Source organism: Aquarana catesbeiana, linkage group LG05 (assembly GCF_042186555.1).
Source record: "Aquarana catesbeiana isolate 2022-GZ linkage group LG05, ASM4218655v1, whole genome shotgun sequence".
Lineage (NCBI taxonomy): Eukaryota > Metazoa > Chordata > Amphibia > Anura > Ranidae > Aquarana > Aquarana catesbeiana.
The window spans coordinates 306,356,299-306,383,123 of record NC_133328.1 but is presented as its reverse complement, the minus strand read 5'-3'; the positions used below and the strand labels follow the sequence as shown (position 1 = coordinate 306,383,123).

Here is a 26,825-nt window from a genome sequence, read left to right as displayed (position 1 = left end):
GTCCTGGGCTCTTTAGGTTTGAATCTGTGAGGTATTTTTGTATGGAGCTAGTGTTAAGGCTCTCTCTTGGTTTTTTAGGTTCTGTTGTTCTTTGAGACCGCCCTCTCATACTGCCACAGACTGCCAGCTTTTAAGGTGATGGGCCTGTTACCTGGTCATGTTACTCGCTCCCTCCTGGTGGTGCGGCCCCCCAGCATAAATGTAAACTATATATTCCAATACAAATAGAGTCCAGGGGGGAACCTTCCTAGCCCACCTCGCCTCTTACTATCCTTGTTACCCACCTTGGAAGGGGTCCTTACGTGAGTGCTGGGATTTTCCTGGGATAAAGGTAAACTTCCCGGTAATTAGGATCTCACTGATTAACCTCGTCGGTCCCCCTCCCTATGTCTCTACCATGAACAGGGCAGAGTTCGGAGAATCTACTGTAGAAGGTGTAAACCAGGTTTCAAATGGGCAATGTTGGCCAGTCCTCACATAAAACGACACACTGGTTTACATATTCACTAACAGGCCCGAAGGATATGTCAGAAATTCACTATACTCAGACACTAGCTATGCAAGTTATTAACCGGACCTCCACCTTTATTCCTTGTAATTCTTCACCAAAAAGAGAGGGAAATATTCCTACCCTCTCTTCTGGTACTGTCTCTCAACTGCAGCACTGTAAAAATTTCTGTTGACTTTTGTGTCTGCTACAGGGTTGATCCGAGGTCCTGGTCCTGGGTAGAAGACGGGGGGGAGAGGTGGAACCTGGGAAGACCGTCCGATGTCCGGGTTAGTCGGTTTATCCCTCTCAGGCTGCTCACTGCTTCAGCGTCTTTACTCGCCCCCGCTCTCTGCGCTTCGCGCGCTGCTGCTTATCAGCTGATTGTCAGCTCGTCTCCAGTCACGTCTCGTTCCAGCCTAAGCCGCGATGCCGGTCGGGCGGGACATAGTCTTTAGTGTGAAGCCGTGTAGCTGTCCACGGGCGCAGGGCATGAGAAGGGAGGGCCCCGTCAGGGGAAGTGCTGTGTCCCGGTACAGCACTTACACCGGGGACGCTGCGGTCTCTCACCCTGCTCGCGTCTCTCTCCTGCCCGGAGCAGCTCCCCTCGAGTCCTCACATTGACGCCGACATCGGCCCCTCCCCCTTCAGTGACGTCCAACGTCACGTCCTCATCCCTCCACCCTAACTCCGTGAGATATAAGTCATTAAAGCTGAATTCCACCTTTCTTTTTACTAGAACTAAATGGAATGATCAATCCCAGCATAGATCATACCCCTGTACCATGTTGCTCAGTTGTCTGCATATCCCTTGATATTCTGGGTTTAGTTGTGGCTTTATATCTTGTGACACTCTGTAAATCCTGCTGATAGACTGTCCCTTCCACAGTCACTTTCTGCAGCAGTTAGAGTCTGTAACGCTCCCCTTTGTAGCCTTTCAGACTCTGATGGTGGGTGGAATTGAATACATCCTAATTAGCATTCAATCCCACCCAGTCACACCTACAGGAAGAGACCAAATCTCCCAAGCCATGCCTCACAGATGATAGCATTATTCAAAAAAAGAACACCTTCATACACAACCTGTTCTAAAAGCTTGCTGTGCTGCTGCTGGGCAGGAGGGAATGCATCACAATCTGAATTCAATCCTACCCAGTTATATATGCCGACCAGTATGAACAGGGAGAGTCCCAGCCCTCAGATCCTACCCTCCCAGAGCCCTGCTCTCTGTGAAGCGATTAATTTACATATAAAGAAAACATCTTCATAATAACCTCGCATAGCCCTTCCTTTGTAGTCTTGCAGTAAGCCATTATAATTTGGCATGCCGGGAATGACACAGGAGGAGGTATGACACATTTACACCTTTTACCACCCACATGAAGGCCCAGAAACACCCACACCAACTCCCAAAACTGGTACAAGTGACTCCCATAGCCCACCTTGAAGCTACAGAGACTCAAAGAATGTTGCAAGACCTCTGGGGAAAGACATTTTTCCCCACATCTGATGTGCACCACATGTTCCAGGAGCCAAACCCAGAATTCCAGGAAGTAGAAGGGAGACTGATTCATCCGCCTTCTGGAAAATGGCCACCTTAATAAGACCCCTTTCACACTGAGGCATTTTTCATGCGCTTTTGGGCTAAATAGCACCTGTAAAGCGCCTAAAAAACGGCTCCCCTGCAGTCTCAGTGTGAAAGCCATAGGGCTTTCACGCTGAGACGATGCGCTGGCAGGACCTTAAAAAAACTCCTGTAAGCAGCATCTTTGGAGCGGTGAAATAATTGGGCAGTGTCGCTGAACCTCCGGCGCTTTGACGGTCGTTATAACCCTTTTTTAGGCCGCTAGCGGTGGTTAAAAACACCCCATCGGCTAAAAACCCCCCGCAAAAACGACGGTAAAGCACGCGATAAAAATAGCGGCGCTTTACCGCTGACGCCACAGTGTGAAAGGGGCCTAAGAAGAATGCCGTGGAAAAGAAAAATAAGGCATGCAAAAAAAAAAAAAAAAATCTACAATTATGTATAAGTATCTGTTTGTAGATTGCCATCACCAAACATTTCTAAGGGTGCCTTTTTTGTAATTTTTAAGATAAGGATGAATGAAGTTCCTCTTTTACATACATATAATCATTCTGACAATGGACAAATATTCGATTTTCATGAAATCTTCTGAAAAATTAGTCTGAGTATGGACAGCCCAATGATGACCATCCAAGCAGTTATCTGCCACGAGTGACAGGTATAAGTGCCATTAAGACCTGAGGAACTTGTCTTCAATTCAAGTGGTTACTGCAAGTTGCACTGGCTGAAGCTCAAAAAACATTCCCAACATCTCTCTGTACATTAACTGGCGATTCTAAACATTCCCAACATCTCTCTGTACATTAACTGTCGATTCTAACAGCCAATGTGGTTCCTATAATACTTCTACACAGAACAAAAGTTGCAAGCAATGCATTAAGTGCCATTCATCTGACTGAATCATGAGAGCCAATTTTTTTCCTGATCAGACTGCACAATGTGCTGAGTTGTTATTCAAAGGAAGGATTATGCACATGAACTACTAGATGCAGTCACCATAAATTAAGTTTGCTTTGCTATAAAAGGGTTATAATTTTAGTAAAGTTACAATGCAAACGAAACTAAAGTTAAAAAAAAAAAAAAAAAAAAAAAAAATCACAATTGTTTCAATCGTAAGTGATGAAGACCTTGAGTAAAAGAGCACATCTCCAGCATACCTTCAGACAAGCATGTTCCCCCTTTCTGGTCACTGGAGGGTGCAGACTTTAGCTGTGTTGTGCTGATCAGTTGCTTGACTACTGTTCCAAAAGCAGATCTGAAATAATTTAATCAATTAACTGATGGGTAGACTTCATAGCTGAAGTCTAGACCATCCAGGGGCGAGCTCCTTCCCTGAAACATGCACATCTAAAAGGGTGCCCAGGGATGTGTTCATTCACTCAGTACAGTGAATAGGGGCACTGAAAACAACAATGAATGTGGTTTTGCAATAAGCAGGGAGCTGATATATCACCATCTCTATTGGCTATTATTAAAGCCAGCAATACATAAACAGCAGCTGCAACTAAATGTTATGAGGTTATGCACACCTGTTTAAAAATGAGAAAAATAAGGATAAGTTCACCTTTTACAAAAAATAATAAAAGCACATCTTTTTGCAGGTATAAAAAATAGGCAATTATCATTTTCTTTTACTTTGCAGGCTGCAGGGCATTGCAGCTGCGATCAGCAGACCATAGGTGCAATGCCTGGATTCTTTGTCACTTCCGCCCATAGCTCTTAAAGGGCCAATTTTTTTTTTTAATTTTTAAATGACTTTTTTATTTATTAATTTTAGTGTAAATGAGATCTGAGGTCTTTTTGACCCCAGATCTCATATTTAAGAGGTCCTGTCATGCTTTTTTCTATTACAAGGGATGTTTACATTCCTTGTAATAGGAATAAAATTGACACAAAAAAAAGGAACAGTGTAAAAATAAAAAATAAAAGGTAAAATAAATAGAAAAAAAAACATTTTTTGTAATCGCGCCCCGTCCCGCCGAGCTTGCGTGCAGAAGTGAGCGCATAGGTGAGTAGCACCCGCATAACAAAACGCTGTTTAAACAACACATGTGAGGTATCGTCGCAATTGGTAGAGCGAGAGCAATAATTCTAGCCCTAGACTTCCTCTGTAACTCAAAACATGCAACCTGTACAATTTTTTTAAATGTCTCCTATGGAGATTTTTAAGGGTAAAAGTTTGTCGCCATTCTACGAGCGGGCGCAATTTTGAAGCGTGACATGTTGGGTATCAATTTACTCGGCGTAACATTATCTTTCACAATATAAAAAAAAATGAACTTTACTGTTGTCTTATTTTTTAATTTCAAAAAGTGTATTTTTTCCAAAAAAAGTGCGCTTGTAAGACCGCTGCGCAAATACGGTGTGACAGAAAGTATTGCAATGACCGCCATTTTATTCTCTAGGGTGTTAGCAAAAAAAATGTATGACGTTTGGGGGTTCTAAGTAATTTTCTAGCAAAAAAAACTGTTTTTAATTTGTAAACAAATCTCAAAAAGAGGCTTGGTCCTTAAGTGGTTAATAATACAAAGCAAACAGCAACAATGCTTTACGGTCAATCATATATCAGCATTTAACTACTGTATGTTATGACATACACTAGATTAGCTTGTGTTTTACTAACTTGTATTAAAGAAACTTTGATTAGTTAAAACAATTAGGGCAAAATAAAATTATTTAAGGTACAATTTGTGGTAGATCAATATATACCAAACTAACAGCTGAGAAGTAAGGGTTAAATGAAGGACACCTTATTAAATGTCAAGTACGATGCATAGCAAATAAATCAGTATCCCTTGCTTATAAATTACCACAAAAAATATTAATAAGTAAATCGGTTGTCGCAAAACAAATACATTTAGGAGGGAAAAAGGTAGTAACACAAATATGCTGGAAAAAGTTGCAAGTGTGTAAAGGCTCAAGTAAGACAGAAAGAGAACTTACAATTTTTGAACTTCAGGCCACAGTGTGTTCTGTAACAAATGATCTTCCGTTGGAGGTTCTACAAATAAAAAGACTTATAATGCAAACTATCCAGCAATGCATAGTACATTTCTAATTATTCACAGTTGTAAAGACAGAAGACTTTACTCAGGCTTCCTGTTCCTTCACTAAATTTGTTTTGTATAGCTTAGATGTATGTATGTGTTAGATCATCAGCCTGCTGAAAGGAGAAATTTGCACTAATCAAGCACTGACCATAGCATACAGTTTCACGCTGTAAAATATAGTTCTATCCTTTCTGCTCTATTACTTCTTGCACAGATCTCCTATTGCATGCATTATTGCTGCTCCACCTGGAGGCGTTATCATTTTGGGATGTGGTGAGACAGTGGAAAATCCTGGTTTACAGGAAAGAAAGGGTCTGGAGCCACCTCCGGCATTCCATGCCTTTAGGCATTATCTTTAACACCTGGTCCAGTTTTTAGGGATGTTGTATAGCACTCTGTGCTAAGCAGTCAGAGAAGGTTGGGCCACCAACGAAATGGGTCCAACATCAGTCTTTTTTTCCATTTGATTCAGTTGTGGTGTCCTTTTATGATGGATGGACTCTTTCTTTTATACTTGGTACGAAGCCTTTATGATTTGAGTTTATGTTCGAGTAAGAAGACTATTGTACATTTGTGTCAACTTTAGTCACCTGCTTAATTTGGGGTGACATCTAAGCCATGCATATAAGGTCTCGGTGGTCCCTGTATAAATCTGCATGCGGACACTCACACGGCTAATGACTAGCTAAATCCACCTGTATCACTAATGACTGGTTAAGACCACCTGGAGACTGGATGTTGATGCACCAACTATACAAGCCATGCATATAAGTTACACATCTAAGCCGTGCATATAAAGCCTTGTGGTTCCTGTCGAAATCTGCTTGTGTACATTTGTATACTACTAATGACAGGTTAAATCATCTGGAGACTGGATAATGTTGCACCTACTACCATATACTGTATATTGTCTCTTTGGAGTCTTTTAAAGAGTATATATGGGCATTCTCTTTGATAAATCAAAGGTTAACGCCACCTTGAGACCTTTCTCATACCAGGAGCATTTAGGCATTTGTAGATAACAATATTACAGCATTCATAGATTGGCTGTCACCTCGATGTGCTGGTTTCAACCTTTTGATGTGCTACATCCTCAGCAGCATAGGAAGCTTTTACCGAGTTCTCTTGGAATACAATCTGAATAATATAATGTACCACTCTATTTTGTCCATGGAAGTTGATAATTCAGGAGCCTTTTAAGGAACTGCTGCTATTGTGAGATAATACCACCACTATTGTTATATCTGTTGCAGGTGTTCAGTCTCTCGCTCCCCCGGGGGGACGTACATCAGTGTGGCTCCTTGCAAGCCCTTGGGGCTGGCTCTTTCCCCGAATGGGGGGGTGGGGATGGCCTGCGCGCCGCCCGGACCCCTCAATGGCTCCCCAATGCCCCCACTAGACACGTCTACTTCACTTCAACGGTAAAACCCATCATTATGTTTTATCTAATGTGATCTCTTTTAGAATATTATCTACTATTCTCAATATTTGTATTGCTTTATAGATTCAGATGTGCCCCCTGAAGAGACCGCATACAGGTCGAAACGCGTCGGGGCTTCGGCATTTTACTACACTATGTAATGTAATGATGTGATATGCATTTTGCTGTTTTATGGAATATGAATTCATCATTGGACTAGATTCCACATGAAAATATGATATTGGACATCTTGTCAAATAAATTGTTTTATTATTGACCTTTGTAATGGTATATTTTGCTGCTTTAAAGCCCAATTAGGGGAATCCAAAATTCTTTTATCCATTTCGGGGTGTGCAGCTCCCTTGTTCTCTCCTATGTATGTCTCCCCCTAGTTACAATTTTCTTGGGTGGTTAAACACCCTTCCCCGCTTTGACATACCAGAGATCAAAACAGGAAGCAGTGTGTCTTATGCCACCTTCGGATTCCTGCATTTGCCAATTTATTTTTAACATATATACAACTTTTGAACATATTTTTTGTTCTGATCAAGGGGGAATCGGATTGAGATCCAATCCTTTCCCTTTTCATGCACCAGGAGGAACAGACCCCTGTACTGCATGATATTCAATACCTTACATGGTAGTTTATGACTAAACTCTATTGGATTCCATGCAGGAGTCCGGAGTTATGGCTTTGGCACTCTGCTCCTGTCTAATATATGCAACATCTATTGTTTTTCTCGGTACATTTCATGACCATGCAAAATGCTAGTTTAAATGTGGTTCTCATGCTTGGGGGATCGTTGTTAGGTCCCGGTGGGTGCGGTTTCACTCTCCCTCCCTCCTCTGGGTGGAGCCTGGCTTCCTTGAGACTTCCCGGCAGGGTGGGGGCGTATGGATCTTCTGCACGCCCCCATGCTTGCTCCGCTTGGCGTCTATCACCAGATGCCGTGGCGAGCTTCACCCTGCCGGCGGCATCCCGTGTTCACCTCCGGAGTGTCTGTGGCGGTGTGCGCGTGCGCGTGGGCCCGGAGCGCGCACGCCGTCATGACGTCACGCGTTTTGCGACGGAGATGACGACGGTGGTCGGGACCGTACGGTCTTCCGGGACGCCGAGGGAGCCACACGTGGGCTGCAGCTGGCGGCCCACACGCCATGATCCTGGGTGGGTGGGGTAGTTGGGCACCTGCATGTGATCATCCCATTAGCCTCAGCCTAGTTATATATAGGAGACCAAAATGTTTACCAGTCAACAGTCTTTCCATGCTGGTCAGGACAAACGGTATCTGTTCTCTCAGTAATTGCAGCTTGGTTTCTGCCAAGCCAACAAGCTTCACATACCTCATACAACTCCACATAGCACAAGGTAAATTAATATGGTTTTTTAGTTACACTATCTCATTTCACATCCCTCTCTTTCACACACTGCCATTTTGGTTGGCTCTTCATTTTTTCTTTTCCTCACCTTAATTGTTTGGTTTGTTTTTCACCCTTCACTTTTTTGCCAACACTTGGTCCATCACACTATCACACTATGACTTCCCTCATTATGCACTTTCCCATGGACTCCCTTTTTTCACTCACAGTACACATTTTCACTCACACATCAGGCACCACTTGCACATTGTATTGGGGTTGCTAGCAATACTAATTCAATTTGATTTATTTGGTTAATTCATGTGATTCAACTACTATCCCTAAAAACACACACACATTTTTGGTCTCCATATACAATTTAAATTAATACTTACAACGATGACTATACACTAATATGTTACTTCTTTAATGGCTACTCATGGATATCTGTTGCAGGTGTTCAGTCTCTCACTCCCCCGGGGGGACGTGCATCAGTGTGGCTCCTTGCAAGCCCTTGGGGCTGGCTCTTTCCCTGAATGGGGGGGTGGGGATGGCCTGCGCGCCGCCCGGACCCCTCAATGGCTCCCCAATGCCCCCACTAGACACGTCTACTTCACTTCAACGGTAAAACCCATCATTATGTTTTATCTAATGTGATCTCTTTTAGAATATTATCTACTATTCTCAATATTTGTATTGCTTTATAGATTCAGATGTGCCCCCTGAAGAGACCGCATACAGGTCGAAACGCGTCGGGGCTTCGGCATTTTACTACACTATGTAATGTAATGATGTGATATGCATTTTGTCGTTTTATGGAATATGAATTCATCATTGGACTAGATTCCACATGAAAATATGATATTGGACATCTTGTCAAATAAATTGTTTTATTAATGACCTTTGTAATGGTATATTTTGCTGCTTTAAAGCCCAATTAGGGGAATCCAAAATTCTTTTATCCATTTCGGGGTGTGCAGCTCCCTTGTTCTCTCCTATGTATGTCTCCCCCTAGTTATAATATAACGTACCACTCTATTTTGTCCATGGAAGTTGATAATTCAGGAGTATTTTAAGGAACTGCTGCTATTGTGAGATAATACCACCACTATTGTTATATGATTATTACATCCTTATCTATATATTTGATACACATTTTTTGATGCAATGATTAATACTGTATAACATATTTATATACTGTATGTTTTGAAGAACATTTTGGTAGTATCTTGGGCTTTAGTAGGTATATCTTTCTTTTAACTGGTGTCTGGGTGTCTCTAGACTGTCTATGTAATAACATTTATTTGTTATACAGTTAGCTGCTTAACAGTCAGTTCTGTTCTTTTAATTATTCTTTTCAATATAAAAGTGTATATTTTTACAAAAGTTGTGTCTTGTTTTTTTCTACTTTGGGCTCTGCATTGGTTATTCATTTTTTTAATTGTTGCTAACTATGCAAGGTGTGGGGGCTTTGAGGTCCGTTTTCAAATTTGGTTTTTCTCTTTGCTCCCCAACCCCTACTTCTTTGCAATCAGGGTTAAAATGCATTGCCTTGATGATAGGTATGAGGGTGAAATAACTATATGCATTTTGGTATAAACCATTCTATATTATTAGGCTGTACCTACACTGTAATTCAACAGTTCTGGATATACAGTTGCCCCAGGAGCAAAAAAGAAATAATTATATGGCCTAAATGAAGAATAAACCTCTCTCTCTCTTTTTTTTTTTTAAACAATGTTGTCAAATTTATTTAAACTATAAATCCAGATAGGTGTTTCTGTTTTTTAGATTTTAAAGTTAATAAACCATCTGTATAATGATTTACATGCTAGTCACTAGGAATTGTGTAAATTGGTCATCTAATCTGCATGGCTGATCAACAAATACATGTTCCCACACAGAGGATATTGAAACAATGAGGCTTTTCTGTACGGGATTCAACATATCCTGCACCCTGCATGTAGCAATATACCCTGGTAACAACAATTTGGCTCAAGTACTGGATTTCTAATCTCCTCATATTGTTTAAATAGATCACTCTGCGGTTCCTAGGCACCTTGCACACGGATGCCACCATCTTGTGGATTCCGCTTGCTTAGCGGATGATCGCTCCACTGATACCCACTGAGCAGGCGGATGACAGGTCCATGCCCGCTCACTTTGCAGAGCAGACACGGACACAGTCCCACTCCCCTTTATGGGGAAATCGATTGGAAACGGACCGCCTGTCCATTTTCATCCGATCCGGCAGACGGATGGAAAATAGGACCACCATCCATCTGCATATTGCAGGCAGGATCGGATTGGATGGCGGCAGGTTTCCGCTGACATTCGCCGTTCCATAGAGGAGACTGCAAGGTACGATCAGGTCCACCTGAAAAACTGACAGGCTGACCTGTTCGGAAAGCCTGTGTGAAAGGACCCTTACTGGGGGGCAGATCTTTGCCCATGTGTGATAGACAAGAGCTAGAGCATTGTCTGCATGATTAAAGAAGCAGCTGCACCGAGGGAAGCATCTGAAGTTTAATCGCATTCCAAGAATCAGCTGGTATCTGGGTGTTTCCTTTGTGCACAGCTACTACAATCACTACGTAATGGTACTAGAATACTGGTACTTGTAGTCACAGTGTGCAGCTAAAGGAATTTTTTTGTCTTTAATTTAAATAACTGTGTTCAGTGTGTTTGATTGTTCACTTTGTCACTGAGAGGCCCATTCACACTTCGTAAAAGGTAGATGCATATACATCTTAAATAGTAACCTATAAATTAATAGTAATTTAAGCAAAATATTCAAATACTTAATTGCATACATGTTTGACTGGTTCTCAAGAGCAATGATACTCCAACACCTTACAGTAGAGGTTTTATAAAATATTAGATAATTAAACAGAAATTAAAGTGTGCAGCATTGAAATAGAATATTTTTTGGAAACATCTTATATAAATATGTCCAACATTCTTGATTATCTATTAAAAATAAAAGGAAAAGCTTGTTAGCTCACCTGTCAGGACAAGGGGCTGAAAATAAGGCTGAGAATACGGGTCTGAAACACTACTAAATGTGTCTTCTTCTTGAACTGCAGCTCCACTTAATTCCCCTATGAAAAAGTAAAAAAACGTATTACAATTATCAATGAAATTAATAATTGTGTGTCCGTTTAAATGGCATGTATTTACAGGTCTACAGATTAAACCATATTTCAAAGAAAGGATTCCCAGAGTACCATTAGTTTTCTAGAGAAAGCACAGCAGTTATCATCTCCTTTCAGAAAAGCTGTCTCTAACTGAAGCCTCGGGCACAGCCATGGGATAAGGTATGAGGCACTCACCACTTCTGATTCATTCAGTGTGTGTAAATGTCAGCTTTAAGTATTGCATTCAGTTGCGAAAAAAAAAAGGAATTTTGACTTACCTGTAAATTCCATTAGGCATGCACCTTCAGGTGATCGGACACCGGCAAACTTTTGAGGACCAGCATTCCAGGGCGCCTTTCATAGCCTTTCCCACTCAGTGAATCCTCAGTTTGTAGCAAGCAATGCAGAATTAACCAAGGAAAGGAAAAAAGGTAGGTTGGTCTGTGTCCTGTACTATACTCCAAGATATGGAATTTTACAGCCCAGGCCAAAATTATTTTTATCTTACTCATACAATACAGAACACAGGCAACACATGCATACACCATTGGATGTCCTCAACCAATGAATACAAAGGGTAGGCAAAAACTAGGTAAACATAACTATGTCAACAGGCAACAACAGATGCCAAAGAACCCACGGTCAAGGTGCTGCTGCGAAAACCTTGTGGCCATAAGTTGAATCTGCAGATGTCCTCCTTTAAAACTTTAAGAAAGTATAAACAGGAGACCAGGGGACAACCTTACACAGTTGAGCTACAGAGGCTTGATCGCGAAATGCAAAGGAAACTCCCACTGATCTGGCGGAGTGGACGCGTAACAGCGCAGGAAGAGCGTTTTTGCTTAAAGTGATTGTAAAGGCTTGTTTTTTTCCTGTAAAAATATCAAACTTACCTGCTCTGTTTGCACAGAGCAGCCCAGATCCTCCTCTTTTTGGGTCCCTCTTTTCTGTACCTGGCCCCTCCCTCCTGTTCAGTGCCCCAACAGCAAGCACCCGAGCTGAGTCACAGCTCCCTGTGTCCTTTCAGACATGGAGCCCCAACTCGACCCCGCCCCCTCTCCCCCCTGATTGGCTAGCTGACTTTGACTGACAGCAGTGGGAGCCAATGGCACAAGTGCTGTGTCTCAGCCATTCAGGAAGGAGGATCTTGGACGGCTGAGACATTTATGAACATCGCTGGACAGAGGGGGACCTCAGGTAAGTATTAGGGGGTGCTGGGGCAACTGCTGTACACAGAAGGCTTAATATATAGAATGCATTAGGATAAAAACCTTCTGCCTTTACAACCCCTATAAGAGAAAAAGTTCTTGCAATTAAGTTTCTTATTCGCTGTACAATGGTGGATTTTAAAGCAGGGTGCAATGTCCTCACGGAGGTGGATTCCTGAAACCACTTTTGGAAGAAAGGTTGGGTCTTGGGCTTAAAATAACCTTGTTGTTACGAAGGTATGCCAGTTCAGAAACATGTCTAACAGATGTGATAGCTACCAAAAGCGGTACTTTGCCAGCAAGAACCTCCAGGGGAATATCTCCTTTGGTTCAAGGGGTGGTTTCTGCAAGGAAGATCAAGACAAATTAAGGTGCAAGGCAAGCACAGGGTGCTGAAGAAAGGAGGACGGATACAAGAAACAATCTGCAATAAAGGTTTTTACAAGGGATTCTGCAGCTAGGGGTTTTTGAAAGAGGATAGCTAAAGCTGATACTTGCCCTTTAAGGGCACTTAGCACTAAGTTCTGGTCAAGACCTGTTTGCAATCAGGCCAGAATGGGAGGCACAGAATAATGCCTGGGCAAATTAAGATTTCCAGGTATAATAATAATTCTTCCAGGAAATGGATTTTCTTGTTTTTAGTAAGGTAGGAACCACAGATTCAGAAATACCTCTATGCTTCAAGACTTGGGTTTCAACAGCCATGCCATGAAAACCAGAGAAGTACAATGAAATAGAGGACTTTGAGATAGCAGATCTGGCCTGTAGGGAAAGGGCCGGAGGTTGTCTCCTAGAACTCTGGGTATGTGTACCAGGTTCTTCTGGGCTAATCTGGTGCAATTAGAATAACCACTTTTCTCTCTTGCTCTATTTTGTGTAGCAGGGAAGACAGAATTTGTACTGGAGGGAAGGCATAAAATTTGCCTGAACTGAGTTTGGGCATTATTAGAGCAGCGCCAAAATTATTGCTGATTCTGACAACAGAGGTAGCTTGTTGTTGAATCTGGAGGCTAGGAGGTCCATATCTAGAATCCCTATAAACTATTCCTGGCATATCAGACTGAACACTTCTGGGTGTAGAGATCATTCCTCTTGATCCAATTATGATGGCCAAGATAATCCATCTGCTAAATGTCCACTCCTTGGATGTGGACCCCAGAAATTGCTGGGCAGTGAGTTTCTGTCCAAGAGATAATCTGATTTCCTTCCCTCAAGGCAGCAAAGATCCTTGAGCCCTCTTGATGGTTGATCTATGCCACTGTGGTTGCATTGTCTGAATAAAACTGGATTGGGTGCCCTTTCAGAAGGGGGTTCCAGTGGTGCAGGGGCAACCTTGACTGCTTTAAGCTCCAGGATGCTGATACGGAGTTTGGTTTCCTTTCTTAACCATGTTCCTTGAACTGCCAAGGATAGAATACTCCAGTCTGTTGTAAAAAAGTCTTCCCTGTAGTAGGGGGGTAAGGACTATCCCACTGTTAGAGCTGGAATGGTAATCCACTAAGATAAAGAAGCTCTTGTTTGGCTGGATAGGAACATGGGTAAGGCGAGGGATAGAATTTGTATTTTCAATGTCAACAAAATGCTTTGTTGGAGAGTTCTTAAATGAAGTTGGGCAAAAGATACTGCCTCAAAAGGAGACAACCTGAAACTCTCATGGAAAACCACACTGTATCATTTGTCTTGGATCCCAGTTCTCAAGCATGAGCTCTTAGGGAAATAATGTTCTTGTCTAGAAGAAAGACTTTTGATTGGGATGTTTCCATGGCCAGACTGTTGGAGTGTAGTTTTTTTTTTTTTTTAATTGAACACCTGGCTGAAAGCCTGGAGCAGTTGAGTTGTCTTGTGGACATTTTCTAAAAAACTGACCAGGAGAGGAGTCCTTCGGATGACACAAACAGCCTGTGCTTGTGCTGGTCTAGGCACAGATTAATTTAAGTGCATTAGACTGGCTTGATTATATTTAGGGTGTTTTATTCAATGTGCTGCACTATCGATCTACCATTGTCTTTTTGGAATTTGTGATTCCTAATTGGATGTGAGAGAGGAGCTGCACAGGAGGGCATATTATATGCTGAATTTGCCTCATCTTCCTTGCTGGTTTAGTTTAAAGCTGAAAAGGCTTTTATGGCCATATGAATCTGGCGGTTCTATTAACCTCACGTGGTGGAGCACTTTAATTTGGGAGTGAATAAGTAGTCACTGATAATACAAGGCATGGTGTATGGATTATTTCACATATATAAGAACAGTGATGAATTGCACAGGAGATATATTTGTTGACATTGTGGTGGACATTACTCCGTAGATTTTATGCACACCGATATCACAAAATGTTTTTTGTTAAAATTGTTTGAAGTTTGTTTGGCATTGGTATATGAAAAGGTTTTTTATATATTGTGCATTTTTTTCACAGCACACATAAAGGGGTATTCACATTGTTGAGTTTGTATGCACTAGTTTAGAAGTAGTGCCTTACTTTACAGATTTATATTTAGTGGTTTATACACTTAAAGGGGTGGCTGCTATTAAAAATATTAATGGTTTGAAGGTTGGTGCCCTATATATTAGAATATTCGTGAATAGATGCCTTTGTCCTGTACGTTATGATTAGGACCATGTTTTTTTTTTGTTTTGTTTTGTTTTTTAAAAGGAGTAAGCTTATACAGGGACATGTATTTAGGAGCTTAAAGGCTCCATCTGCTGACTCAGAGAATACAAAACAAAATGCAAAAGGCAGACCGAAAGTGGAAACAAACCTACTAAACTATCACTGTTAGCATATTGCAGGTGTTCCTAGCTGCCAATTTGCTTCTCTGCCAATGATGTATTTACATAGCGTGGCTCTCCAGACAGATATTCAAGGTTCTAGGTAAAGGGTGGCAAAGCCCTAGCACTTTTTGTTGAAAGTGTAAATATAGACATCTCTTTGTCCATGTTGAAGTGAACCCAATGGACTTCTCCTCACTGCACAGGAACCGTGCACATGAGCTCATACATACGATTACAAGTACTTAAAGCTGATGCTCAGGTCTACTTTCACTTTAAATAGTTTGCTTGATGCTGAAAACTGAAAGGAATCCCGACACCTCTAGGAGAATAGCTTTAGGTAGGGAATCAGACACTTGTTCACTGAGAGCAGAATCCCTAGACAAAAAGAAAACTAACCACCCAGTAGGGTGGAAGACATGAAAACTCTTTGCCAAGCCTTCAAGGTAGGACATGGGTAGGAGGAAAAAAAAATCCCAAAAAATGTGATAGGAAACCCAGGAGCAAGAATGACTGGCTTTCAGGATACTTTACTCCATGTAGCAGAAGAAAAAAAGGTGTCTCCCATGAAGAAAATAAGACAAGCGAAGGCAGAACTATGGCTGCTAGGAGCAATGGAGAGGAGAAGGCTCAGTTCTTACAAGAAGGGGTTTCTCTTATTACACAAGGGAAAGGGGCTCTGCATGTGAAAGAGCCCTTGAAGAAGGCCCCAGAAGAACACCAATTTTGCCACGGGTGAAGAATACATACAAGGCCAAACCAATACTTGCAGGGTGCTAAGGACTAGGTGTTTGGCAGCTTCAAATAGAAGAAGTTGCAGCATGGAAGTAGATTTTAGGTACACTCTAATGGCTCAGGACAAGGGCACAGGAAACTTAGAGAATTCCCTTGGATGTTTAGGAGAAGGGCACAAGGATTACCGAACAATGTCCTCATTGAGATAGGATGCTAAAACCATCTTTGGAAGAATGGTCTAGGACATAATACAACCTTGTTGTGAAGTATTCTCTTTACAGGAAAGGGCCGCAAGTTCATATACACTTCTGGCAGACATGATGGCTACCAAAAAGGCTACTTTGCTGGCAATAACCTTTAAGGGAATGGGTTAAAGGATCCCAGATAAGTAGAGGGTGCTGCAAAGAGGGTCTGGCATGAGAAACACCTTGAACAAAGGTTTTTACACAGAAGTGCAAAGCCAAAGGTCTTTGAAAGAGGATGGATAAGGCTGATACCTGTACATTCAGGGTGCTAGGAGCTATATTCTGGTCAAGAGTGGTTTGCAGGAAGGCCAGAATGTGAGGCACAGAATATTCTCTGAGACCAAAATGACTGCACTGGCACAGGGCAAAGTAAGATTTCCAAGTGCAATACCAGATCTTTATGAAAGGGGCTTTTCTTGCTTTTCGCAAGGTGGAAATCACAGACGTAGAAACTCCTCTATCCTTTAAGATCTTGGTTACTCAGTTCTCCAGTCCAGTTTGCCATAGTTTGGCAAAATGGCAAATGTCCAGTTTGGCGAAATGGCAATAGCAGGCTGTTGGGTTGGACCTGCCAGACCAAAGGAGAATTTCAAAAGAGTCTCCAAACATCTATCAGCTGGATCCCTAAAGGAGTGAATGCCCTCAATAGGAACAGTAGATGGCTTACTTGGTGCAAGAATGGCCAGGTCCACGGCAGGAACAGTCCATCTCTATTTGATCCCTATTCTATAAGGGTACAAACATGGCAGGAGGAGTAGATAACTTCTCAAAGTAAGTTCAGTCCACAAAGAGAGCTCAATTGGCTTGATCAAGAATAGTAAATGGCTTTCTAAACATTGCCTTTCTCATTGTGCCTAATGGAGTACATAACTAGGTGTATCTATCCAGAGAATGTTATGCACTGCCTCAATCAATGAGTCCATCAAGGCCCGCATATGATGAGAAGCCGAAGAATAAACTTCACAAAAGTTTGGTTGTAAAAAATCTTCAGCAGCCTACGCTAAAATGCCAGCATTCCTCTTTCCTTCTGCAAAGGAACATGAGACAGGCAATTCAGGTTTTGATGCATGAATATTATCAGGGGAAGGAGAGGTGAAAGAGCATTTAAGGCTAGTGGCAGCCACTGTTTCCAGAAGTGGTAATAGTCTTTGGAAATGTTTAGGCATCATTTTAGAGACTTGGTTAGACAGGCCGCATGCTGCACATCTGTGTGGGTGGGTATCCAAATCAGAGGTCTGAAATGATGTCACTGTAAGACTTGCTCTGGAACAAGGAAAGAGCCATCACCTGAGAGAACCTCAGAATTTCTGCAGGGCTGCAGCGAAACCCTTACTACCTGTTCCATGTGCTCCTGGTCCCATGACCCAAAAATTTGTCATTGCTAAGTGAGGATCTTACCATGCAAGGTACAAGATGCATATAAATTGAGGGGGGTTCAGCATGGCATGCAGCTTGCATCGGGAAATGGTGGCTTGAAGTGCACGGTTAGGAGTCTAAAGCCTGGTACACACCGAGTTTTTTTCCGTACAACCCAGTGGTTTGAACGAAAAAAAACAAAACCTGTCAGCTTCGGTCTGAGCCGCTTTATTAGCGATCCGACATTAGTACAGTGATCTCCCTTGCTGAGCTGTTGTGTTCTGACAGGGGGACAGCCTTCCACCTGAACACTCCGGTCAGCTACTGGTTTTCAACCATGCTCGTCCGACAGAAGCCGCCCAAAAGATTGGCTTCTGTCGGACTGGCTTCCATACACACGGCAGAATGTCAGTTGGTTTTTATCGAACCGGCCGATGTCGCCTGGCATTTGGCCCATGTATACGGGGCTTTATAAGCACTATATTGCTATCCCAAGAGGAGCTTCAGATAGTGAAATTGGAAAAAAAAAAAAAAAAAAAAAGAAGAGTGCAAAACTTAACTAGGGAAATGCTAGGATAATGTTGCCTATAAGGTCAAATAAAGCAAGACAATAATACACAAAGTGTGTAGATTATCCCATAACCTGTGCCTTCAAAACCAGTTGTGTGATTAGCACTTAGTGTCATGTAGGATATAAAGATATCATGCAGCATGTACTACAGGTCCAATAATGATCCAACTAGACAGGTTGCAACGGTTCGGGGACACTCAGTTTTACCATGTTGCCTACCAAGTAGTAGGGTATAGTCCCAGCAAAGCTTTTGCCAGTGTCCAACCCCCTAAAGGAAGTGGAATACCTGTATATCCGATGGTCTAAGAAGCAATTTCTGTGTCCTGAACAGGATAGGATTTTTGACTTGACAGATAGAGCCATTTCTTAGAGTACAGCACAGGATACAGGCTTCTTTAAATTATTACCACTGGGTTATCAGGTGACTGGGCACTGGCAATATAGAAAATCTGCAGGAACATCCCCCTATGTATCACCTCCCTCTCCCAGCTAGCCTCCGTTTTGTAGCAAGCAATAGGAAGATCATAAGAACAGAGGGGAGAGGCCTGTACTGCAGGAAAGGTTTTTTACTGGTAGGACAAAAATCCTGTTTCCTGATTGTACAGTACAGGACACAAACTTCTTTAAAATCATTACGAGGATGGGCAAGCAATGCCAACAGACCCACATAACAAAAAACAGATCAAGAAGGGCTTGACAGACACCAAACAACTGCAACTGCAGTCTGCTCACATAATTTGTAATAAAAACATCTTTGCCATTCTGAAGCTTCCCTCCATAATTTTGCAAACGCTTTGCATATTATTTTATACATACTGTGATTCTGTACTTTCCAAATATGCTGCAGAAATCTCTCTCCACCTAGTTTGGTTGCATCCATTTTAACTGTGGGCAACTAAAGTTTCTGCCTGTTCACTTCCTGGATTTACACAGAGGCACACCTCCATCTCTGCAGCCCTGCAGCTCTCACTGGCCCTCTTATAACCCCCCCCGCCTTCCTGTCAAACTCTCACGAGAGTGAGAGAGAGAGCTGTTCATGATGTCATAAGCCTAGGCTTTTTACCAGACAAGAAACAGAAAGTGGGCCGTATAAAAGGTATTTACTGACAGAAAAAAAAAATGTTTTGCCTCCATATTGTGCATCTTGAAACAGCCACACCACATGTTTTCAGAGAGTCCTGTATTTCACCTGAAGTTATTTGTGGGTTTTTCTTTGCATAATGAACAATTTTTCTGGCAGTTGTGGCTGAAATTTTAGTTGGTCTACCTGACCATTGCTTGGTTTCAACAGAACCCCTCATTTTCCACTTCTTGATTAGAGTTTGCTATTATGCTGATTGGCATTCTCAATTTCTTGGATATCTTTTTATATGCCTTTCCTGTTTTATACAGTTCAACTACCTTTTCCCGCAGATCCTTTGACAATTCTTTTGCTTTCCCCATGACTCAGCATCCAGAAACATCAGTGCAGCACTGGGTGAAAGATGCAAGGGTATGTCAGGAGTCCAGAAACTCACTCACCTTTTATACACACATGCTAATTACAAGCAAACAGATCACAGGTGAGGATGGTTACCTTTAATAGTCATTCAAACCCCTTTGTGTCAACTTGTGTGCATGTTATCTGGCCAAAATCACCAGGGTATGTAAACTTTTGATCAGGGTCATTTGGATTGTTTCTGTTTTCATTATGATTTAAAACGAGTAAACACAGTTGATTGATGTGAGTTGCTGCCTGAACTTGAGAGTGAGAGGCTAAAGGTCCCTGAAACAGAATAGCCAAGGCCAAGATTTGTCCCCAATGACACTCATGGCCAATTGCTGGCCCACACCAAACTGGAGGAAGGACAGCATACATCCTACAAAGTACTTTCAAGGATGAAAATTCTTTGACTCACACCAGCAAAAGTAGATCTTCTAAGTGCGACCTCATACTTTGAGACTTCAAAATGGTAGGAACTACTGAATCTGAACGGCCCCTGGTCCCTAAAGACCATGTTTTCAACAGCCATAAGCCAGTAACTAAGAAGTAGGATGAACACTGGCTCTTGGAACACGGGGTCTGAACTAACTGGAAAGACCCATTTCAGCATTTGCCAGGAGCTTGAGTATTATTCCCCTTGGCCAGTTTGTTGTAATAAAGCTCACCAAACAACTGATGGGGCTGAAATGTGCATTTCTGCCCAAGAGAGGATCAAGAGCATTTCCTTTTGAGCAGTGCAACTTTGGTGCCTCTTTGATGGTAGACGCATGTCGTAGCTGAGGTACTGTCTGACTGGATTCTTGCAGCAGGACTCCGCAACTGAGGGGACCAGTGTTAAAAGGGACAACCGAAATGCCCCACATTCCAGGTTGTTGATGGGAAAATGGGCTTCCTCCGCATCTCCTGCTCCGACATGATGTTCAAGATTGTTGCCTATTCTGACAAGCTGGTATTCATCCTCAGGAAATAGTCTGCCTAATCCCAGCACCAGGCTAGAAATCCACCACATTAGAAAGGGTTTGGCTTTGGTGTTCAGGTGGTCCAAGGGACATATGTCCCATGGCCAGAATGTTGAGTTGCAATGATCTGCAGTTAAACTGGGCATATGGCACTGCCTGAACTGAGGCCAGCATGACACCCAAAGACCCTCATGCATGCAGGTATGAAGGGCTTCCCCAGGGCTCAAAGAGCCCTGGCATGAGTAACAAGGAAGAGAAGTTTGTCCTGAGGCAGATAAGCCCTGGATGAATTTGTGTCCAGAGTCAGACCCAGGTACTCCAATCTGTGAGAGGGACCAGCAATGACTTCAGGAGGTTGAGGATCAAACCAAAGCTATGCAGAATCTATACAGTCTGTTGGAAGTTGGCTAATAGAGCATGTAATAAAGCTCACCAAACTGATGGGGCTGAAATGTGCATTTCTGCCCAAGAGAGGATCAAGAGCATTTCCTTTTGAGCAGTGCAACTTTTGGTGCCTCTTTGATGGTAGACGCATGTCGTAGCTGAGGTACTGTCTGACTGGATTCTTGCAGCAGGACTCCGCAACTGAGGGGACCAGTGTTAAAAGGGACAACCGAAATGCCCCACATTCCAGGTTGTTGATGGGAAAATGGGCTTCCTCCGCATCTCCTGCACCGACATGATGTTCAGGATTGTTGCCTATTCTGACAAGCTGGTATTCATCCTCAGGAAATAGTCTGCCTAATCCCAGCACCAGGCTAGAAATCCACCACATTAGAAAGGGTTTGGCTTTGGTGTTCAGGTGGTCCAAGGGACATATGTCCCATGGCCAGAATGTTGAGTTGCAATGATCTGCAGTTAAACTGGGCATATGGCACTGCCTGAACTGAGGCCAGCATGACACCCAAAGACCCTCATGCATGCAGGTATGAAGGGCTTCCCCAGGGCTCAAAGAGCCCTGGCATGAGTAACAAGGAAGAGAAGTTTGTCCTGAGGCAGATAAGCCCTGGTTGAATTTGTGTCCAGAGTCAGACCCAGGTACTTCAATCTGTGAGAGGGACCAGCAATGACTTCAGGAGGTTGAGGATCAAACCAAAGCTATGCAGAATCTATACAGTCTGTTGGAAGTTGGCTAATAGAGATGGGCGAGAACTGATCTTTTAAACAGGAGATCATTCAAGTATCCCACAAAATCCTGTGAACTCCTTGATATATACTTATTCGAGAAGGAACCAAACAGATGTTCGCATTTAAACGGTAACTGCTCAAGGTGTTTCTTTCAAGAGAGCTCAGGTGACAAGCACTGAAGCCAAAAGATCCAGGGCATGTGTACAGAAAAAAAGGCTCATCCCAAAGATCTGTATCCGCCAAGCCAATCACTTAGTAGTGTAATGCTAAAGGCAAAGTTCCAGCTGAATATAGATAGAGGGATCCATAAGTATGGAGCTAAAGTTACAGGCCATATGCTTAGAACAGAAAACAAGGGACTGACAGAGTGCCATAGACACAGTTGTGGGCTGCATGGCAGAGCACCCCAGGGCAAAGAATTTTAAGGAGAGCTTCTAACCTTTTATCTACTGGATTTTTGAACACATGCTTTTCCTCCACAGGGACCATGGGGGTCTTGTTAAGGTAGGAAATGGCTGGATCTACCACATGAATTGAATAATCCAAAAGGAAAAAAATTGGGTCCCCTTTAATGGACAATCGGGAAATATTAATATTTTTAAATGAGTCCATAATTAAAGTAGAACTATAGACTACCAATATATATAAAAAAAAGTATTTGCCGCAGCACCTAGAAATTACCCTGTAAAGTCTCAAAAATACAGGCCAAAAGGTGTAAAATTCTCACAAGATTTTACCAGGTTCAGTCACCTGCATGCATTCTAATGCTTTATCATGCCTTGAGTGGTCCAATATAAGCAATATTGTATATACCCATATATCCTAAACACTACTGATGTTTACTCACCATGCTTACCTACAATTCTACAAAGGAACTAAAATATGTGAATAAACTTGAAAATGTGAGATGTTGCAGTTAAAAAGCAAATAAAATTCTATAATGCAAGCTATTTGTTTTGGTTATCCAATGCCTCTGCTTTAATAAAAACTGATTTAATGATATAAATAACAGTGCCAACAGATGAGGAAAGCATTAGTAATGTGCCTTAATTGATTTATATAGCTCTGCTAATATTTTTCAGAATGCAAATGTGTTATCCACAGGCAAAAGCTCATAATGTTAATGACATATGCACAGAAAAAAAGAATGGCTGTAACAATGCACGAGGGGGCTGAACGCAATCATTGTGACTGTTCCCAATTATCACCACTGCTTCCTGTCCTTCAAATTAACGCTATATGGGAAAAGATTAAAATCTACAATGCAGATATTTATTTTCATAAAAAAATTGTCTTCTGAAGTACATGCACACACCCCCCAGCCCCAAGAACAAAACATCAATCCTACCTTGAAAGACTGCTTTATTCGACAAACCCAGAGCAGGCACAGTAGCACCTTCGGGAAGATTGGTGTTTTCCTGCAATAGCAGAGCATTGTAAAGATCAATAAATGTATGAAACAATCCACATGGAATTGAATGTGCTGACTTTTTCTACAAAATGTTAGCTAAAAGTATTGAATCCACAGTATATAGATGTTACTGTTTTCACTACATAAAACAAGGTAGTTCTAGGAAAGGTAAGTAAAAATAAGCCAAAAAATTTGACATATTAAACGTGAATACTGGCACTTAGGTCTAATGGAGGATTAGGCCTCTAGCACATGGATGGTGAGAGGCATAAACAACGCTAGGTGTAAAAATCCGGGCATATTCTTGCACCCAGAAAGCTGCAGATGCTGCCTACAGCATGCCACAAAAGTGAATGGCTGTACATGGGCATACTCTTGTAAACGCAGGTGCTTGTTTACAATACATTTCACAAACTCAGAAGTTTTGCGTTCAGGAAATATGCTGTACACATATGCATGTGTGCATAAGGCCTTACACATTTTTATTTGGGATAAATGATATTTCTGTGTGTGTAGCACCAGCTGATTTCTTGTCTAGGAATCAAATAGAAGAAAAATATAAATCAATTTAAACATGGTATGAAATGGCTGATAAAACAGAAATCAGTAGCTCAAACATCCACAGCAAATATTAACCCAAACTAGTTGCACAACAATTCCAAAGCAAGCAAATAATATAAAGAGCACCTACTGAATTGCAACACTTGAAAAGATGAAGATTATCTTCCTGAAATGGCAACTCTTGTATTCATGCACCACTAAGCAAATATTTAGTGCCCATTAAAACTCTTGGGCATTTTATCATACGCTACCCCAATGAACAAAGCTAATTGTGGAGGTAATTTGTTTTGAATGGCAGCGGGCCACAACACACAATCTAGCGCAGTGGATCCAGTCCCCTAAAGGTACTATTTTGAATCGCACGGACCCCTAACATGAATTTTACATGCTCAGACATCCCAACCTGCAAAAACTCATTTTAGGGAGGTGGCAAACTAATTTCAGGGAGAAGGAGGTGGCGCTCTGTGCCCTCCTCACTCTGAGAAAGAGAGAAGTGGGGCTGAGAGAGACGGAGTGGCTGAGAGGTGGTTGACAGAGAGGGGTGCTGAGAGAGAGAGAGAGAGAGAGAGAGAGAGAGAGAGAGAAAAAGAGGGAGGGAGGCTGAGAGAGCCAGGCTGAGAGAGAGGGAAGGGGCTGAGAGAGCCATTCTCATCCCTCTCCACAATGTAACTCCATCATCCTCGTTGTTCTCCATAACTACCTTCATCCCCAATTTCACTCTCCATAATCATCATCCTAATTCTTCTCCACACTGTAACCAAAGCATTCTCATCCCTGGATTCTTATTACACATCTATGCTCATATCCAGCCTCTCTCTCTCTCTAAAATCATCCCCATCCCTTTTCAGAATCATCCTCTTCCTCCCTGGTTTGTAACCCAGTCATCATCCTTATCCTTGAATTCTCTATGTGCTCTTTCCTCAAGTCAAATTTCTATCACCACGTGAACCATCATCATCCCTCTCGCCATCATCATCATCCTTATCTTCATCCCTCCAGCAGCCTCTATCTTCCCCTCTGTCTTTCCATAATCACCCTTCATCCTCATCCCCACCTTCCTTTTTACCACCATCTTCTTTACCCCTGTACCTCCCCTCATTCCTTACAACAGAGGAGACTCTTCTGATGTCAGGGTGTATGCCTGTAGTGTAATGTGGTGTATGATGTCTGAGGCTGCAGCACACTTACCTCCCTCTAAGATTTGTGCACCAGCGAAGGCATGCTGGGTGTCATCTTTTCAGAGGCCAGGCCACACCCCCTCCCCAAGTCCCCCCCAATCACAATGCAAGCCTAGCAGCAGGCTCCACCTTAGGGACGTCCTGAGTAGGAACAAGGGCCCAATCAGCTGCTGGAGAGAAGAATCAGTGTCCCGGCTTGTGAACTCTGTGGCTGCGGTCTGTTATTTTTCGGCGGCTGGTCCATCCTGGCGTCGGAGGCACTTCAGTGCCCCCCCTCCCCCCTGCGGCACCTACAATTTTATTGTACAAACAAAAACCCCCAGAACAGGGTACTACATGGGTTAGGTGCATTAAATACACCAATCTGTAATGTGCCTTAAAACGCTGGGTTTTAGTTGAGGTCGTATGTCCGTTCTCTGTGAAGCAGACCAGTTGCGTCCTGCACCGTCCTGTCCCCTCCCCTAAGCATGACGATACAAGGGAAATTCGTATCTTCCTCAGGGGGATGCATCTTAATGCATCGTGGTAGACATATCAGGCACCTATATTCTAATTGTATTATTGCACTGACGGGACTTGGATTATCTCATGCTACTTTTGAATACCAACAGTTGAATATACTATGCCTATATGATTCCCTGACTGACAGGGAGGACACCTATATGTCAGCAGTCTACTAGATTCAATCCATTCATCAGCATATTTTTGCTCGGTCTCCCTGGGGAACTTGGGGTTCGGCAAAAGGGGAAAATAGGGGAAGGTGGGTCGACCCACCACTGTCTATTTTTAATACAACGTTGTTTTTTGCTTTTTTATTTTTCATGGTCTTTTGATATTGTGGAGGAACGGATCCCACCTGTGTGGACTAGATCCGCAGACATGGGATCCCTAACTATATGTTTTTATACAGACGTTTCTTTTTTTTTTTTGTTTTTTGTTGTACATTTTTGATCTCATTATGTGGTAGCTTCTCCCTTTGTTGACATTCCTGGGACCACTCTGGTCCCTCCCTTTTTTCTTCATGCATCTTAATGCACCTAACCCATGTGAGTACCCTGTACTGGGGCTTTTTGTTTGTACAATAAAATTGTGTTAAAACGGTATCACGCTATGGAATCTCTTTCTAATGTTTGTATATGAGGACACACAGCACCAGTGAGCAGTTTGGATGAATGCAGCTCATTTAGAATCCCTGAGGTGATTCATATGCGTGTTTGAACTTAATTGCGAAGTCACGCGCTCTAAGGTGAGTGGCCATTGCCTGAGGGTGGGAAGCACCCGAGTGTTGACACCGCAACACGTTGTTATGAAGTCATCATTATACCTTCTTAATAAGGAATATATACCGTTTATGTTGGACTGACCTGCGTTTGATTAGAACGTCACTGTTAGATGCACTATAGCACTTTACGATTCACCTTTGTGGCACCATATATATAACTTTTATAAGTTTGCTTATTGTTTTTATTTTGTCTGTGGAATGTGACACTTAACACAGAATTTATCACAGCAAAGGACTCTATATACAGTTTTGCAATACATTATAATTTTTGTCAGTTTATCATGATTTTTTTTTTTTAATTCTTTATTTTTATTTTTGGAAGAGGTAATCATATGAAAACACAGAAACAATCCCTACAAATAAAAAAACGAATACATACAATAACGGTCTTGTCCATGGCACTCCAAGGTATAGTCTTTTTATACATAAGAAAAGCTTTTCGTTATCTATGGGGAACCATTAGATTGTAAAGGAAAGGGAGGCTCTGTATGACACACGACCACTCTTTAAACGGCAAATACCGTATTTTATATAGAGAGGAAAATAGTGTGAATCACTTTGATCTAGGATCAAGCAACCCCAGAGAGAGAACCAGAGAAGAAGACGAAAGATGAATATATGAGAAGAAAGAGAAAGCGAGGAGAGGAGAAAAAAAAAAAAAAGACGAAATAAATAAATAACTAAAATGGGGGGGGGGGACGAGGTAAACATACCCCAATCAGTTTCGTCACCCCCTTCGGGGGAAACGTGCGAGATCGCTGTATCGTTGTGGGTTAGACAAAAAGCTCATTGTATTCCGCAGAGTAAACAAACTTGTGCCACCAAAACCATTTTTTGGAGAATTGTTCACGAAGGCCTCTCTCTGTGGCCACCAGGTCTTCCATTGCCCTGATCTCTGATACCTTTC

General features: G+C 42.2%; 1 protein-coding gene across 1 annotated transcript in view; it reads right to left on the bottom strand.

Moving 5' to 3' along the window:
• Positions 1–26,825, bottom strand: part of ELP2 (elongator acetyltransferase complex subunit 2) — a 357,175-nt gene that overhangs the window by 84,508 nt on the left and 245,842 nt on the right. Inside the window, exons 14-16 of the mRNA XM_073630833.1 lie at positions 22,835–22,904; positions 10,904–10,999; positions 5,016–5,073 (exon numbers count right to left, since the gene is read on the bottom strand). Coding sequence (XP_073486934.1) covers positions 5,016–5,073; positions 10,904–10,999; positions 22,835–22,904 — 224 coding nt within the window. The remainder of the gene's footprint in view (positions 1–5,015; positions 5,074–10,903; positions 11,000–22,834; positions 22,905–26,825) is intronic.